The 16,658-nt window shown below is 39.1% G+C and overlaps 1 protein-coding gene across 4 annotated transcripts; it reads left to right on the forward strand.

Annotated features, from left to right (window-relative positions):
- The first annotated feature begins 610 nt into the window (after positions 1–610).
- On the forward strand, positions 611–16,502 carry capn3a (calpain 3a, (p94)). Of its 4 annotated transcripts, none has more exons than XM_044166650.1 (21): positions 611–1,503; positions 1,953–2,022; positions 3,234–3,352; positions 3,606–3,739; positions 4,311–4,479; positions 4,905–4,988; positions 5,811–5,905; positions 6,112–6,189; positions 6,593–6,753; positions 7,383–7,552; positions 7,933–7,944; positions 8,116–8,324; positions 9,947–9,983; positions 10,476–10,553; positions 10,701–10,758; positions 11,787–11,860; positions 12,358–12,426; positions 12,625–12,703; positions 13,457–13,597; positions 14,398–14,456; positions 15,421–16,502. In XM_044166650.1, exons 1-21 carry the CDS (start codon positions 1,252–1,254, stop codon positions 15,445–15,447), a joined length of 2,175 nt encoding a protein of 724 aa, XP_044022585.1. In that variant the 5' UTR covers positions 611–1,251; the 3' UTR covers positions 15,448–16,502. The 4 variants fall into 4 exon arrangements, with proteins under 4 accessions (XP_044022585.1, XP_044022586.1, XP_044022587.1 ...); XM_044166651.1 differs by having other exon boundaries at positions 620–1,503; positions 11,787–11,851; XM_044166652.1 differs by having other exon boundaries at positions 624–1,503; positions 13,481–13,597.
- The last annotated feature ends 156 nt before the right edge of the window (positions 16,503–16,658 follow it).

Raw genomic sequence — 16,658 nt, forward strand, 5'->3', positions numbered from 1 at the left:
GCGAGCGTAAGATTCAGAGTCAAAACACCCTGACATTGTAACATATCCTTGTAATGTACCTTTATTTTCCTGGAATGATTATGTTTGATAGAAAGGTGCTATGAGAGTTATTATAAAAGAGAGTATAAAAGAGACTGATGTTTGGTTTAGTTTTATAGCTGTCTGTTGCTAAATGTTGAAGCTTCCTAGTTTAATACCATATTAGACTATCAAGCAGATACACTTTAGTGATGTAGTAACTGCTGTATAGGAGGAAGAAAAGAAAAAGAGGGAGACAGAAGAGACAATATATAAATCAAGTAGAAATAAGTGTATAACCCACAAAGAAAAAGCAAATGGGTTTTAAGATGTGTTATGCACTGATTTGGATTCTCTGATTCCCTTTGCGGGAGGCTGTTCCAGAGCTGAGGAGCAACAATAGTAATAGGACCAGATATCAATCCTCTGTGCAAATATTCTGTACTTTTTTATGCTTATTCTATTTTCATCCCAGAAATTGTTAGGTATTTGCATTTTTCCGCCAGAATGTCATTCATATCTGAAAGGAAAAACCACCTCTGATGCAACAGGTAGACCATCATGTCAGACTGAATGTTGTGATCATTTAACTGTTAACCGCTCCTTAAGACAGGCTGATCCACTGTATACACATACAGTATACATTGGCAGTCTATTGGTGATCATCTATACCCAAAACATTGGCTTGAATTTGGACTTTTCCGACCAGTGCTAAAAATGGATGATACTCCTCTTGATAGCATTAGCCTGCTCTAGTTATGCTGAGACTGCTCAATGCTGAGCTCCATTGAGAATAGGTTTAAAGGGGTTGAATGCCTTCTGCTGAGGCAGGGCATCTACTGACCACTCTTTACATGCCCTCTGGCGCAGCCCGCTGGCCTTTGTGTTACCCAACAATGATGGCACTGGAGCACCACAGCCAGGGAGAGATCATTGTCCAGTTCAGCCAATGGGAAAGCAACAAATAGACGTTTATGTGATGTGTGAGTTGTTTCTGTGCATATGTGTGTGTGTATGTGCATGGTAATGCAAAGGTGAATGCATGTGGAGTGAATGTGTCTTTCACATCAAGCTTTTGCTACTCTGTGACGAAGGGGAGGGGGACGTCACACAAAGAAAGAGCCAATCAGACTTTAGCTGTTTGGATTTATGCCAGGGTTTTTAGGCTTGTAAGACTTTAGTACAAGTGGCAAAAGCCAGTTTTTAAAAAAAAAAAAAGTCAGCTGAGACGAGATGCCCTATACACCGTCTGGCTTTTTCTGTGACCGGTTGATCCGGGAACGAGAGAGGAGAGACGGGGAAGGGACTCTGAACAAGCCCCTCCGCTTTAACGGCCAGGACTACAACGCCCTGAGACAGGAGTGCCTTCAGAGGAAGACCCTGTTTGAGGATGAGTCTTTCCCGGCCACTGTGGAGTCTTTGGGCTTCAAGGAGCTCGGACACAAGTCCAACAAGGTCAAGAACATCGTCTGGAAGAGGCCCAAGGTAGGAGGGTGGTTATACCGGGTCACGTTGATCGCAAAGTTAAATAAAGAGGGGATGAATCACACATGTGGGAGGTGGGACATTATTTTTGATGCACAGCAACATCAAACCTGCATGGAAAACTAACAGCTGCTGCAGGATTTCACCTGGAGATGCAGATAGGATCAAAATACTCCCCACCAGTCTTACATGGATGGATTGGAATTAAGATACTGTATATATATTACTGTATATGTTTTTTGGCTTAATGGCTCTAATATAATGGACATTTTACTACTTATCTATTTAGAGACCGCTGTAATTTAGCCCCAGTCAGTATTTGCCAAAATCACAAGCATACGGCACCCTCAATCCTTAGACTAACAAAATCAGATGCATAGCTGATATGGGATTGATTATTGGTCCTTTTTGCGCTGAAGTTAACCCCTTTTGTTTATTATTGTCTACAGGAAATCTGTGAGAACCCTCAGTTCATTGTTGGAGGAGCCAGTAGGACAGACATCTGCCAGGGAGATCTTGGTAAATTATGCCTCTTCTAACACTCTACGCACAGCAATAACATCATGGTGTCAACTGACATTGACATTTTCTTTTGTGAAGTGAAAGTTTCATTGAGAATGGTAGGAGGGATTTCATTTGGATTTGAAACATCTGAGAAGGAAAGTTTCAATGATGACTGACTTTACAATGGACTAAAATCAAGCCCAGCGTAATGTTAATGAGTTAAAATAACAAGAACAACACATCTGTGTAATGACAGAAGGAAGAAATACGTGTTTAAACACCTTAAGGACTTAAGGACTCCTGTCCTTTCATTGTTTGGCGTCGTATTAACTGTTTCTAGGTATTGTTGAAACTCACTGACAGAAGCAAAAATGCACAAGGCAGGTAGGGGAAAAAGTGGTTACAACACATACAGTGTGACTGGACTGTGTACATACTGTATGGAACCACTCTCAGTGAATTCAACATTCAGTCACAGTCTGTATTCAGGCAGCGTGGGGGGTGACAGGGTAGCAAACATCCCATCGATCCCCCGCACACGGCCTCTCTGCCTGCAACGGCCTCCCCATATTGTGCTTACTCTTTTGGAAGGGAATCCAACTAGCAGCACTTCTCATTGTTGTTCAGTTCAGACTGCAAATAAAGGGGACCAAAGGGACAAAGGTCCTGGCAGACACTGTCAACCATTCCCTGTTGAAAAACTTACATTGTTTCCAGCCCGGCAGCTAACACCCTGTCACACACCTGGACAATCAGAAAACACAAACGTCAGCACTCAGCGGCAATCTTTTCCCCCAGCAAAACAAAATACGTCCAGCAGAGAATTTCCTGTCAGTCTTTGTTTTTGATGTCCGTGAAATCACAATCGCCAAGGTACATGTCCTTTAGCGTGGCAGCTATTTTCTTGTTGAATGAAGGAAAGGCGATACATTTCCAACTAAATCCATACAGTAGGAATTGGGAAAAGGCAGAATTTTAGATATCGCAACAAATGTCAATCAGAATCTGTGTTTAAACAGTTCCCATCCTGATCTGTTGAACACATTTGTCTCGAACTCCATTAGTACATTTTAAAATAATTTTATAAGCCCAAGAGTTCATGAAATCACCCTGTGGTTACTATTTGTTGTGTATGATATGTGACTGTCATGAAAATTGCTCTGCTGCAGTAACAGTCATTAAATTTGTATTTAGGTGAATTAAATGAAATGATTTTCTGTGTTCAGGTGACTGCTGGTTGCTGGCTGCCATCGCCTGTCTCACCTTGAATGAGAAGCTTCTCTACCGTGTTGTTCCCCAGGAGCAAAGCTACTCAGAGGGCTATGGTGGCATCTTCCACTTCCAGGTCAGAAACATCTGTCTAATTTCCAAGTATTCCCACATAGTCTCCATCCTAATATTCAGTCTTTAACATCTTAAAATCAAGTTTACTGAAACAGCATTCATTATATGAATATAATATAAATAATCCTGATGAAGGTCCTTTGATTCAAGTGTTTAAAGTTTGTAGAAGTTGAAGGAATGTCAATGGCTTCTCCTCCTTTTAACACTTGACACTCAGTATTGTTTCTCCTCCCTCACCTCCAACTGTCCTTCAGTTCTGGCGTTATGGCGACTGGGTTGATGTCGTCATTGACGACCGCATCCCAACCTTCAACAACCAGCTGGTCTTCACTAAGTCCGCTGAGAGGAACGAGTTCTGGAGCGCCCTACTTGAGAAGGCCTATGCTAAGTGAGTACTCTGAATGTTTACCTGTGGCTGAATACTTACATGGAAGAACAGGGCTCATCTACAGTTAGGAAGTAAACACGGCGCTTTTTTGTTTTATTGGATTGCAGATTTATGATTTAGAATAACTGTTTTGTAACTACATACATTAGCTACTACATATCTGCAACTAAATATATTAGCAGTTTTTACAATTTTTCCAAACATTGGAAATGCTTTTTTGTTCCAAGCTGAGTTTGGGTGCTGCAGTTTTGTGTAATCAGTCTTTGTCTCATATAATACGTCATTCTTGGCCTACGAAAACACTACTATTCAGGTTAGGGCTAAATAATAGGAAGAATGAAAATAACTTTATTTAACCAGGAAAAGTATCTCACTAAGACTAAACATGAAGGCCAAGATAACAGCAGCACATATAACGACACAATATAACACAGAAGTAAAAAAAAAAAAAGAAAAAAAAAAGGAAAGTAACACAGACTAATAATACATTTACAATAAAATTAATTCATGGATATGTCTAAATGAATGAATTGAAAATGTACATGTAACATCTGTGCTCATCCCTGTCCAGGCTGCACGGCTCCTACGAGGCCTTGAAGGGCGGAAACACCACTGAGGCCATGGAGGATTTCACTGGTGGGGTCACTGAGTTCTATGAGTTGAAGGAAGCTCCCAAAGAGCTCTATAAGATCATGAAGAAAGCTCTGGAGAGAGGCTCCCTCATGGGCTGCTCCATTGATGTGAGTGAGACATTTTTATGTAACTGCGATACAGAGGATGAACACTATGATTCCAAACTGACAAGCATTGTCTCACTGACCTCTTCTGGTTGACAAGTCTGTTGCATCTGTAAAAAGGGATGTCATTGTGCATTGAGCACACTTTGCATGGAAGCAATATCAGAACTTCAACCACTGGATGTCAGTCAGCAAAAAAGATTTTCAAATAGTGTTAAATTACACATTAAGGGTTTTTGTTATGCAAATTGCATCAGTCAAAATATGTCATGTGCATATAATTTTTATTTGTTAATGAAGAGCTTTACTTTGCATAAAATGCTGGTTGTGTTTACAGCATTTCTCTCTTCAAATGTTTTCTCCTTGTTTTTGTTCTAAATGGGTACAATATATATAACATAAATACAACGTATTTTGTGTATCTGCAGTCCCTGGTTCCTGCTCGCTTTGAGACTCGTACCGTGACGGGACTTGTGAAGGGTCACGCCTACTCTGTGACGGCAGTGGAGGAGGTAAAGCTGGTCACTGACAAACAAAACAGTATTGTGTTTAATGTACTGGGATTGTTCCAACTCTGTGGTTCTGCAGAGCTGCACAGCAAATGGCTGAGCGCAGGACAACACAGTAACAATGCCAGCGTTAGTTTGGGGTCACTAATGCTGCATTTAATTGTTTAAAAACAGCAAATTAAGCAGTGGTGGAAGAAATATTTAGATCTTTTACTTAAGTAAAAGTAACAATACTGCTCCGTAAAAATACCCTGTTACAAGTCCTACATTCAAGTTTTCACTTAAGTAAAAGTACAAAATATTAACAGCAAAATGTGCTTAAAGTACTAAAGTAAAAGTACTTGTTGGGCAGAGTGGTCCCTTTCAGAGAGTTATATTATTATATATATCATATTATTGGAATATTATTACTGATGCTTTAACATGTAAGCAGCATTTTAATATTACAGCTGCTGGAGGTGGAGCACATTTTAACTACTTTATATGTTGCTGGATAGTTTCAGCTATAGCACAGTATCATATTTTATAAATTGATATGTTTTGTTTGTAAAATCTGTAAAGTAATTCGTAGCTGTCAGATAAATGTAAATGGAGTAAAAAGTAAAATATTTTCCCTCTGAAATGTTGTGAACTAGAAATATAAAGTAGCATAAAACTGAAATACTTAAGTAAAGTAAAAGTAGTTAAAAATTGTACTTACAGTACAGCAAGTACAGTACTTGAGTAAATGTACTTAGTTACTTTCCACCAATGAAATTAGGTAAAGACGGTATCAGTAAGTATGAGTTTAAATGTGAGAATCTCCACTGTTTTCAACTTCAACAGTGTAAATCGTCTCAGCACAAGGACACTAAAGTTCGTCTGGTGCGTCTCAGGAACCCGTGGGGTCAAGTGGAATGGAACGGCCCCTGGAGTGACAAGTGAGGAGTTTTTAACCATCTTTACTCATAATTAAATCTTTTATTTTAGCCCTATTTTTTTGTCACTGTGGAGCTAGAGTTTGATGAAGGTACAATTGTGATGTCTTAATATTTCTATTTATTTATTACAACATTAAGCTCAATTTTTTAGTTAAATGTATCGTAGCTTTGGCAAATTTCATTATTTTTCACCTTCTCTCCGACAGCTCTAAGGAGTGGGCTACACTCTCTAAGACTGAAAAAGAGAAGCTGCAGCACCAGAGTGCCGAGGATGGAGAGTTCTGGTAAGTTTTCCTGCAGCTGTGAGGTGGGGATTTAATTAACAGGATCTGTTTATCTGCTAAGTAATGTGAATTTTTTATTTCGTTTATAGGGAATTAAAACAGAAGACAAATTGCATATACAAATAATTCATGTAACGAAAAAGACAATTATTTTAACACAGCTTTGAGTTTTTCTAAGCTGGTATCATTATCAATTCCAACCAACGCAAACTACTGATTACCACCAGTGTGGGTGTGTTGCCAAAGTAATACTATGAGGAAAGCACTTTCCTCATAGTTTTATTGGTATTTAGAGGGCGTCAGGAACTATACTGTGCTGAAGTGTGATCAGATCAGAAATCAGAATCAGATGCCTCATGTAGAGATACTAGCCAGATGTCCGATCTCTTCTCTGCCCATCTAGGATGTCATTTGAGGACTTCAAGAAGAACTACACTAAGATTGAGATCTGTAACCTCACCCCTGACGCCCTGGAAGACGATAAGATTCACAAGTGGACGGTTTCTGTGAACGAGGGTCGCTGGGTGAGAGGCTGCTCTGCTGGGGGCTGCAGGAACTACCCAGGTACCTCAATCTACAGAAGAACATAACAATTTACTCCTTTTAACCCCACAAACAGAAGAGCTTGATCACTAAGGCTGGTCTCGGTTTTTCACTCAATGTATCAACGTATTTATCGAATCAGAATCAGAAACAGGTTTATTGCCAAGTAGGTTTTCACATACAAGGAGTTTCCCTTGTTATTTTGGTGAATAGTAAGAGAAAAGAAAAAAATAAGTACTGCAAAAGTCAAGAATCATAAATATAAAGTAGAAATATATGTTTTTATCTGTATTTATATAAAATATATTTGTTTTATGTATGTATGTCTTATATAGAGAATCAAGTCTGAAAAAGACACCACTCTAGTATAGAAGTCGGAAAAAGCATTTTGTCAGTTGAAGAATTACGCTTCTTTCTGTCAATGAAAATGTACCCTAATTATATTGAAAGAGCCTGAATGTGTTAAATGGTGGATATGTTGTTTTGGATATCTACTCTTTTTATCAATGCTTATTAAGAGATATCATCATGTATTGAAGAACAGAACAATTAAGAATAATGCGGGAAAACATTTCAAAAAATAGAAATGAAAACTGATTTAAAAAAGCCAAATATTACACCTGTGAAAATACTTTTAAAATGTCCTGCAGACACTTTCTGGACCAACCCTCAGTACCGCCTTCGTTTGATGGAGGAGGATGATGATCCCGAGGACAACGAAGTGTGCTGCACCTTCGTGGTGGCTCTGATGCAGAAGAACAGGCGGAAAGAGCGCAAGATGGGAGCCAACCTCTTCACCATCGGATTCGCCATTTATGAGGTGTCCTGTTCTTATTCACGATTAAGAGATTGGGTTACTTTGACAGACAGCCAAACATTTGCACAGAATCTTCAACATCTGTGAAAACTTACTGAGAACATACAGGGTTTTTTTTTTTTTTACATCAAGATGTAAATATTAAATATTGTAATGTTAATAAGATTTTATAGCATTTTTCTTTGAGGCACGTTTCCTAATTCAGCACCAAACTATGATGAAATGATGACTAAAAGTTATTTAAATTGCTATTTGTTCTTATGCACATATGTAATAATTGTTTTGAATGTTTCCCATTCAACACCATAAGAAAAATTAGCTTTTGGTTTTAATTTGCATCCTTAAATGACACAAACACTGATGTTGCTTCTGTCTCTCTACAGGTGCCAAAGGAGGTAAGGAAACGAAACTCTCACAGTGGAGCAGCAGTTTGCAAGTTAATTACATCTTACGCTGTTTGTTTTCAAATCCCTGTTTCCAATTTGTCACCAGTGTTTGTTTGTTTTTGTTTTGAGTGTTTCCATTCAACATTTCCTACCCTTGCCATGGTGACTTTCCCCTTGCAGATGCATGGGAACAAGCAGCACATGCAGAAGGACTTCTTCCTGTTCACCTCCTCCAAAGCTCGTTGCAAGTCCTACATTAACCTGCGCGAGGTGACCCAGCGTTTCCGCCTGACCCCTGGGGAGTACGTCATCGTTCCCTCAACGTACGAGCCGCACCAGGAGGGAGAGTTCATTCTGCGAGTCTTCTCTGAAAAGAAGAATACCTCAGAGTGAGTGGGTGAGGGCAATCAGGGTGGCCTGCAGGGGGGTAAGAGGAAGGAATGGGTAGATAGTTTTCCCCCAGTTAGAATAATATAGTTACAGTTAGATATGTTTGTTAATAGATGCTTATTTCACTCAATTGATGTTGATTCTATGTTTCTTAGTAGGGCTGGGTATTAAAATACAATATATATTTCAGCCCTAACACTGTTAAATGCTCCCGATAATCTTCTATTTTATTACATGTGCAAAAGTACCGAACCCAAATGGCTCTTTGTCAGGTGTAGAGGAATCAAATCAAAACTAGTTTGAACCACACTGTTTGGATTCCTGTTTGAATCAAAGCAGTTTTAATTCCTCTGCATAGTTTGGGCTCTAAATGCTACTTTTTCTCATATAAAAATAGAAATCTTAGAAGAAGTGTTCAACAATGTTGCTAGTCTTTGTGAGGCAGAAATCACCGGAGGTATTTGGACTCGGCACGTGGACGAGAAAGATGTCTGTGTGCTTTACGCACTGAAAAACCAAGTCTCAAATGTTATTTTTGTAGATAATGAAATGTACATTTTGTTAAGTTCTGTAAGTATCAAATATAGCCACTGTAGATAAATTGTAGATAGATACCCAGCCCTACTTATTAATATTTAAAGAAGCAGCAGCAGGTTTGATTTAGCCTAGAAAATACCAAGTTTAATGGTGATTTATCCACCTTCCATGTGCATTTTACAGTGGGGGTGTGTGTGTTTGTTAATGAGGGTGGGGTTTTATCAGGGTGCTTGGTGGGTGGGACACAAACCAGCAAGAACAAACAATTTTAACGGCAATTTGATTTGTAGAACTGGAAGAAATCGGCCCCAGTTCGAAGCTGTTATGGAATCTTTTTTAGGACAAGCGACTTCAGATTTGGGCATGATCCGGTAAACTTTCAAAATATTCAGTACTGCATACTCAAGGCTCAACAAACTCCCCCCACCCCACCCCCACCCCCACCCGCCCGGGAGGACCAGACAGCATGCAGAGCCTGCCTGCACTCTGATGGACCAGGACCTGGCTGTGAATCAGGCTGTGGGATGGATGTGCACAGCAAACAGCTCACTGTGATGGGCTTTAGATTTCACATGGGTCATTTTTAGCAAATGATATAATAGTAATACCATTAGTTTTAACCTACTTGAATACCAGAAGGGTGTGTGTTATCACTTAGTAATTTATTAATTGACAAACTTACGCAAACCCCATCTAATTCAAAATGGAAAATAAAGAAGACGACGCCTTCTACAACCACGATTGTCCAAAATAAGAAAAATCAAGAGAAAATACTCGACTGGAAGAAGCAACAGGTGGTACTAAACTAACACATTTTATTCACAGCTTCATTAAGTGTTTGTGGAATAATTTTGCCCTTTTAGTCCAACGTGAGTATGGGACTATAAGCCTTTAGAAATGGTGTAATGAATCAGCTGAATGCCTGTTTAAGTCTTGACTCAGGATTTCAGACTTATTTAACTGTTTGTGTAACGTGATGAGAATAACATGATTGGCTGTAGTAAACAGATGAGTGCACAGGCTTGTGGTCCTGATGAGATGTTGTTGTCATCATCGTGACTGCTGTTTGTTCGTCTTCACCCAGGGAGATAGAGAACAGGATCGAGGCCGATCATCCAGTGGTAAGTGACGTTCTTTTTTTGTTTCCTGACTTTGCAGAATTAGGATATTAGATTTTACAACAGTTCTCCAAGACAGGCTGACTTCTTCTTGTTGTTTTCTTTAATTGATTGAAAACCAGCTACAGCATGACAGAGCTCTCTTCTTCAACACCTTTAGTTTTCTGTTTTTAATTCATTCAAACCAACAAGCATACAGCTCCCCATTTTCATCCAAGCAATTCAAAGCTATTCTTGCAGTGCAGTGTTGTTCTGTGTCCTAGATAACCTAGTCACATTAAAACATATATTGAAACTATTCCTTCAGTATGTTCACAACGCATCATTAATCCTAATAATATAAACGAAATTCCTAATACATGAAGGCAGTTATGCACTGTATGTGAGATCAAAAAGGGAGTTTTCCGCAAATTTGATCTCCACATTTTTTCTTTTCACATCCTCTCCCTCTTGTCTCTTTATCTCCTTCTACTTTGTGGCTCCATGACGCCTCAGCCGGCGCCGGCCTCAGCGGGGGAAGAGAGCGAGGAGGACCAGCAGTTCAGGACTATTTTTCAGGAGATAGCCGGCGATGTGAGTACAATGAGTAGACAAGAGAAGAGGAACTGTTGAGTTTGACTTGAAATATGTGTATTGCAGAGTTATGATTTAAGTCAAATTTTAATGGTTGTCTCCTCTCTTGTTCTACTGTTTTCCTCTCCCATCTGGTCTCTCTCGCAGGACATGGAAATCACAGCCAACGAATTGAAAAACGTTCTCAACAGAGTGATCACCAAACGTGAGTCCAGTTAGATCAACTGAACTGTTTCACAGTGTTATTGCCATGTTAACACTCAGTTTAGGCTGCTCTCCATTATTTTAAAAGATAAAGTGCTGCAATTGGCACAAACTTTACAAGTCATCTACCTCATGTCCAGAGATGGACAGCAGAGGCATGGCGTGCTGAGGCGGCTCTGGCCTCCATTTCAGCCCTGTTTGTTTAATCTTAATCTCTCTATTACTGTCTCTCCATGGATTACAATCATTACAACTCTCTGATTTACGGGACATAATGGGACGTTACGTACAATATCGTGGACATAATCATTGAACATTTTGAATTAACCATGTACACTTACTCGTACTTCAGATTTGATATTGTAAAAAAACTGTATGTAGCTATATGCAACTCATCAAGAAGCAATGTTACCGTTAACCTGTTTATATTTTTGGCATTGTGTGTATTTTGTATTTGCACCTTATTGATATTTTACATTTGCACTCTTTCCTACTTTGTACTGCAACTGCTGTACAACAATTTCCCTCTGGATGAACAAAGTCTTAATCTTATCTTAAAGTGAAGGAAGGGAATTGTGTCAGAAACCAGAGTGGAGCAGTTAATCCCCACATCACATCATAATACACAATTACATCAATAGTGAAGCAAAATTTAAACCTCTAGACTGAGCAATGAGCATTAAAACTAAAAATGCATTATGTGGAAGTTATTCTACAACATTCGTGTTGATTGCTGGAACCAGCTGAAACACCTGTCACTCAAGGAGATTTTTAGTCTAAATATTTCCTTAATGGAACAATATTTTTCCGAATTGCCTCTGATATTAGAAGTGAAATTAACTTCTGAGAAACTTACTTAAGGGGGAAAATTCATCCTACTGGAAGAGTCATTTCGAAACATTTTATAGGTTGAAAAGTGAGTTTTAAAAGCCTACAATCACTCCAAGCAGCTCCCTGTAGATATAATATGGTAATTCTGTCTTTATTTATTGCCCTCTGAATCTCTTGCACTGCCGTGTCTCCCTCCAGATAAGGACCTGAACACTGAGGGCTTCAGCCTGGAGAGCTGCAGGAGCATGATTGCTCTGATGGACGTATCCTTTGTATCGAGTGCATCGGGCTGGCTGTGTTGTCTGTAGGAGGCACAACCTGCCGAGACCCATGGCAGGGTCTGTGATGAACGCTCACAGGGCCTAGGCCTCATTTCACTACACAAACACAGCGAAATTTTCACTTAAAGGATCAATATTTCCATCTGTCATTATTCAGTATGCTTTTGACCTCTGACCTCTGAGTATTGACTCCTGCTGACATTTTGCCACTCTGGGACATGATGACACGATGGAGAACGTGCAAAATTATTACACAGTCCACTTACAGTAGCTGATGCAGTATGTTAGAGATGTAATTCCAACACACACAAAACAAAAGTTGCAATCACTGATGTTGTTTTACTGCTCAAACGTAACACTGAAATTATGTTTTTAACTGAAATGTCAGTTTTAGGCTCATAGAGCAATACTGGAATATGAAGCCAGTTGTTTTGTGAGGGGAAACTGACTCATGTTACACGATTTTGGTCTTAACTGCTTCTGTTTAGATGGATGGGACAGGTAGACTCAATCTTAAGGAGTTCAGACATCTGTGGAATAAGATCAAACAGTGGCAGGTGGGAATGCAGGTTTCCCTCTCTCTCATTTTATATTATAGCAGTTACACTCCATATCTCTCTCTTGTCTTTTTTACACTTTACAGTGTTTCCCTCTTTTATTCCCTCTTTTATTTACTCAGAGTTTAATTTAGTCTGCAAAGATGAACTTCTTCCAGCAGGATGATCTACATCAAATTCACACTTTCTGTCTTTCAGGGAATCTTTAAGCACTATGATGCTGACCAGTCCGGTATCATCAACAGTTACGAGATGAGGAATGCTGTCAACGATGCAGGTAATAACGCCGACAGACAAATGAGAAGTTGTTTCAGTTCATCCACATTACAAAAAGACATTACAAATTTTTGGCACCTATTAAAAATATCCATGCAGATATTTTGGTCTTTTTTTGCCCAGAATTTGAGAAATTTGTGTCATGATTGTTCTGCTGCTGTGCCAATACAATGGAGGTGAATGGAATTTAGTTTGTTGTGCTCGCAGCTTTGAAACAATAAACATTATCCAGAGTAACCACGACTTTCAGAGGCAGATATCTCAAAACCTCAGCAAATAAAACCACAACTATCTGAACAGCCATATAGTACCGGGGATTTTTGTAATTTTGGTGAACTGATCCTTTAAGGTTGTTGTTTACAATGCTCATATATTGAACACTTGAAAAAGTACTTTAAGTGGTTTTCAAAAACTGGTACACATTTTGCAAATTTATTTAAAGTTGCTGAAAAATGTTTTTTAATGCTCTATTTTATATTTATATTTTAACAAACCAACATAGTCTGATCCTGATCCCTAAAATATTAAAAATGGTCTCTGAGAGCAGTAGGGGTTTATCAGTCATGGGCTTATGTTACCTCATGACCTTTTAAAAGCTAATTTGTTTGATGTTTTGCCATATGCTATTTTGAAATCATCATATTTTCTGGTTTATGATGTAAGCATTTGTAGACAGTAGGATTAATTCAGTCTGTGCTGCAGATGAACTTGAACAGCTTGAACTCATCCTCTAAATGTTCTTGTCACTGTACAGCCATGTGTCTTGTGTCCCGCTCAGGCTTCCGTCTCAACAACCAGCTGTACGACATCATCACCCTGCGCTACGCAAACGAGAACATGAACATCGACTTCGACAGCTTCATCAGCTGTCTGGTTCGGCTCGAAGCCATGTTCAGTAAGTCAGTGCCTCACCCACAAAGCCATTGTGTTAAATTACTGACTGTAGTTGATGTTGCTGATAAGCTGCAATAGATAACATTTTGAAAACACTCTTTCAAGCCTTGCACCAGTATTTTACTTAGTGTGTCTGTTAAAAACATGTTTTTCTATTTCTTTTTCCATGAAGTATGAATTTGAGTTCAGTTAAACGTGGTTTGGCACTTCACTTGGCAAGATTTTAATGTGAAAATACACTCTTATCAACCTTATTCACAAAGTGGGGCTGCCACATCCCGTCTAATTTACAGCTTGTAGATTCATTAGTCTACACAAATTCTAGTGTCAGGTACAGATGTTTCTCTAACCAGAGGCTGGGAAAAATATAAACCTAAGAGAGGAAATACAGCCATCAAGTACGTTCATAGAAAGACATGTTCCTTTTTGCCAAAACCCTTTTAACTAGGATAGCAGGGTATTTGGCAAGTTGAGAAAGGAGCCTGTATTTTCTATTTCTGAACAATTACTTCAACTACAGCCGCTATCAGGGGTGCACAAGAGAGGAAAACAAGGTCCCCTGTGTCTAGTATAATTTTATGGATGGTTCCTTCTACCATCCTGAAATAAATCCTGCTAACCCCCGCAGTGTTGTTTTGTATAAAGCATCACCCACCGGGTTGGTAATCATGACTGTGTTGTCATTTTGAGCCCTCAAACAATGTGTAACTTTAAGTAGTTCAGTATCCTTAATGGGCTCTTGGATGAAGTGGATAACACTTATGTTGAATCAAGCATTAAGTGTTATGTTTTTCTCTCCAGGGGTGTTCCAGGCCTTTGATCAGGATGGAGATGGTACAATCAGACTCAGTGTCCTGGAGGTAAGCGCTACGACGACATGTTAGCTGTAAACTCGCTCCACAACCCTTGAATAAGATGTTCTTCCACTCCACAGACAGACATACATTTATTCCTTTGGGTAGCTCTCTCGCTAAGCCCATTACTGCTGAAGTGCATCTAAAGAAGCATCAACCTGCAGCAAAAGAAATGTTATTCTAAACTAGCTAGGTAATAGGATATACTGTAACTCAACAGGCAATTGGCTCTAATATGACATCACAGACAGAAGGGCTTTTTAAAGTTTATTTAGACAATATGAAACCGAAATCTCCCAGTAAAACCAACACAAGTCAAATAGATGGCCTTCACACCTACAGTATGTAGTAGCTCAACGTCTGAACATTGTCTCAGGGGTTTTGTTCGACAAGATCTTGTGTAAAGGAACATCTAATGCAGTGGTTGGGACCCCCACAAGAGATCGCAAGATGATTACGGCAGAAGGAAATAAGAAAAAACAACCTTCAGCAACACAAAACTGTTAATTTTTCAGACTTTTCTATAATCTTCTCCTTCAGGCATCAAACAAATATTCAAATAAAACAGTCTGAGAAGAGAGAATACCTCTTTAATTGAACTGCTTACAACTTACAAACATGCACAAATGTGTCTTATAAGTTGTAAGCAAAAAATGTTGTGAACCACTGCTCTTATCTCTATTACTGAAATCTATCACACTCAGAAGGATTAGCATATAAATAAAACTATATTTACTTGTGACTATTTTTTAGTTAAAAAATGAAGCTGTTGCTCCCAAGGAATCACTCTAATTTTAAAGGGTAATATATCAAATGTTAATTGTACAAATGTGGATCTTGGTACACAAAAGTGGAACTTAACTGAGCTGAATTTGCCTTTCTGTGTAGTGTAAATTAAGTAAAAAAATTGCCACCGTGAGAAGGTGTATGAACCAGATTTAGTGAATCTTTTCCTTCTCTCCATCTGCAGTGGCTCCAGTTGACCATGTACGCCTAGAAAGGCCTATCTTCTCCCAGGTGAGCTCCACTCCACACAAGGACCAGACCTGCCAGCCTTTACCTCAATATTCAGTGTGCCCGATCGTCGTTAGCTCTCATCCACCTCACCTCCAGCCTTCCCTCCCTCGGTCCCAGCAGCTCTGCTCTTTCTACTCCGAAATGTTCAACATGCTTCTTCCATTTTATCTTTTCAATTTTTCTTCCTCTTCCTAGTTCCCTCTATCTAGGTCTCAGGACTTTTGCATTTCTCTCTGCTTTTGTCCTTTAATTATCATCGAAATATCAGTATCTCCTTTCAGCCATTAGCCTTCTTTTTTTTTTTTTTTTTTTAAAGACACCCTTATGTAAAACTTGTACGGTACTTTTCTCAGGCATCAAACACACACAACCTCTTTTTTTCTGTCACAATACCTCACAGAGCTCCTTCTACCACACCCTGTGTTATCTTCATCTTTTATCAAACTGAGCAGCAAGGGCATTCTTCCTGTGTTCATTCCAGTGAACTGGGCTCTCTGGTGGACAGTGAATAAACTTGTGAATCACTTCTACACCTGTTATTTTTCTGATAATACAACCAACACTTTCTATAGGATTTCCAGGCCTCCTGAAGAAATATCCCTCTGCCCCAACCGGTTTTTAATTATTTATTTTATTTATTTTTGTGAATAAAACTATCCTGCTGGAATTTTTGTGGGCCTCAAGGATCAGTCCCATTTCACTCCACTAGCAACTGTGCTGGGTACAAGCTCCAGTCTTATGGACAGCGCTCCCTGGTGGACAGACTCAGGCTTCTTTTGTTCATCTCAGCTCCAGCAAACAGGAATTAACCCCCCCAACAACTGTCCAGTCTTTCAGCTCTTCATGTGGATGGATGAGATTCAAGAACAAAACTGTGGAGCTGACGAGTTTTTACTTAAACACCGACGTTCGAGGTTCAAATATGGATTTGAAAGAATATGGCTAATGGTTTTTGTGATTTTCCTATTAAGGCTTTGGTCAAATGAGTGTACTGCATTTTTAACCATTTTAACCAAATAAATAAATAAATGTGTAGTTATTGGTTTGACTGCGTTAACAGTAGATTTGATGTGAAATTGGTGTTTTTGACCTTAAAATGTGTTTTATTGTTCATATCGGCTATTTTGACACATAAGATTCACTTTAAATCATCATATAAATCAAAAGCACCATATAGAAGACAAAAAAAAT

This window comes from Siniperca chuatsi, linkage group LG15, assembly GCF_020085105.1.
Source record: "Siniperca chuatsi isolate FFG_IHB_CAS linkage group LG15, ASM2008510v1, whole genome shotgun sequence".
Lineage (NCBI taxonomy): Eukaryota > Metazoa > Chordata > Actinopteri > Centrarchiformes > Sinipercidae > Siniperca > Siniperca chuatsi.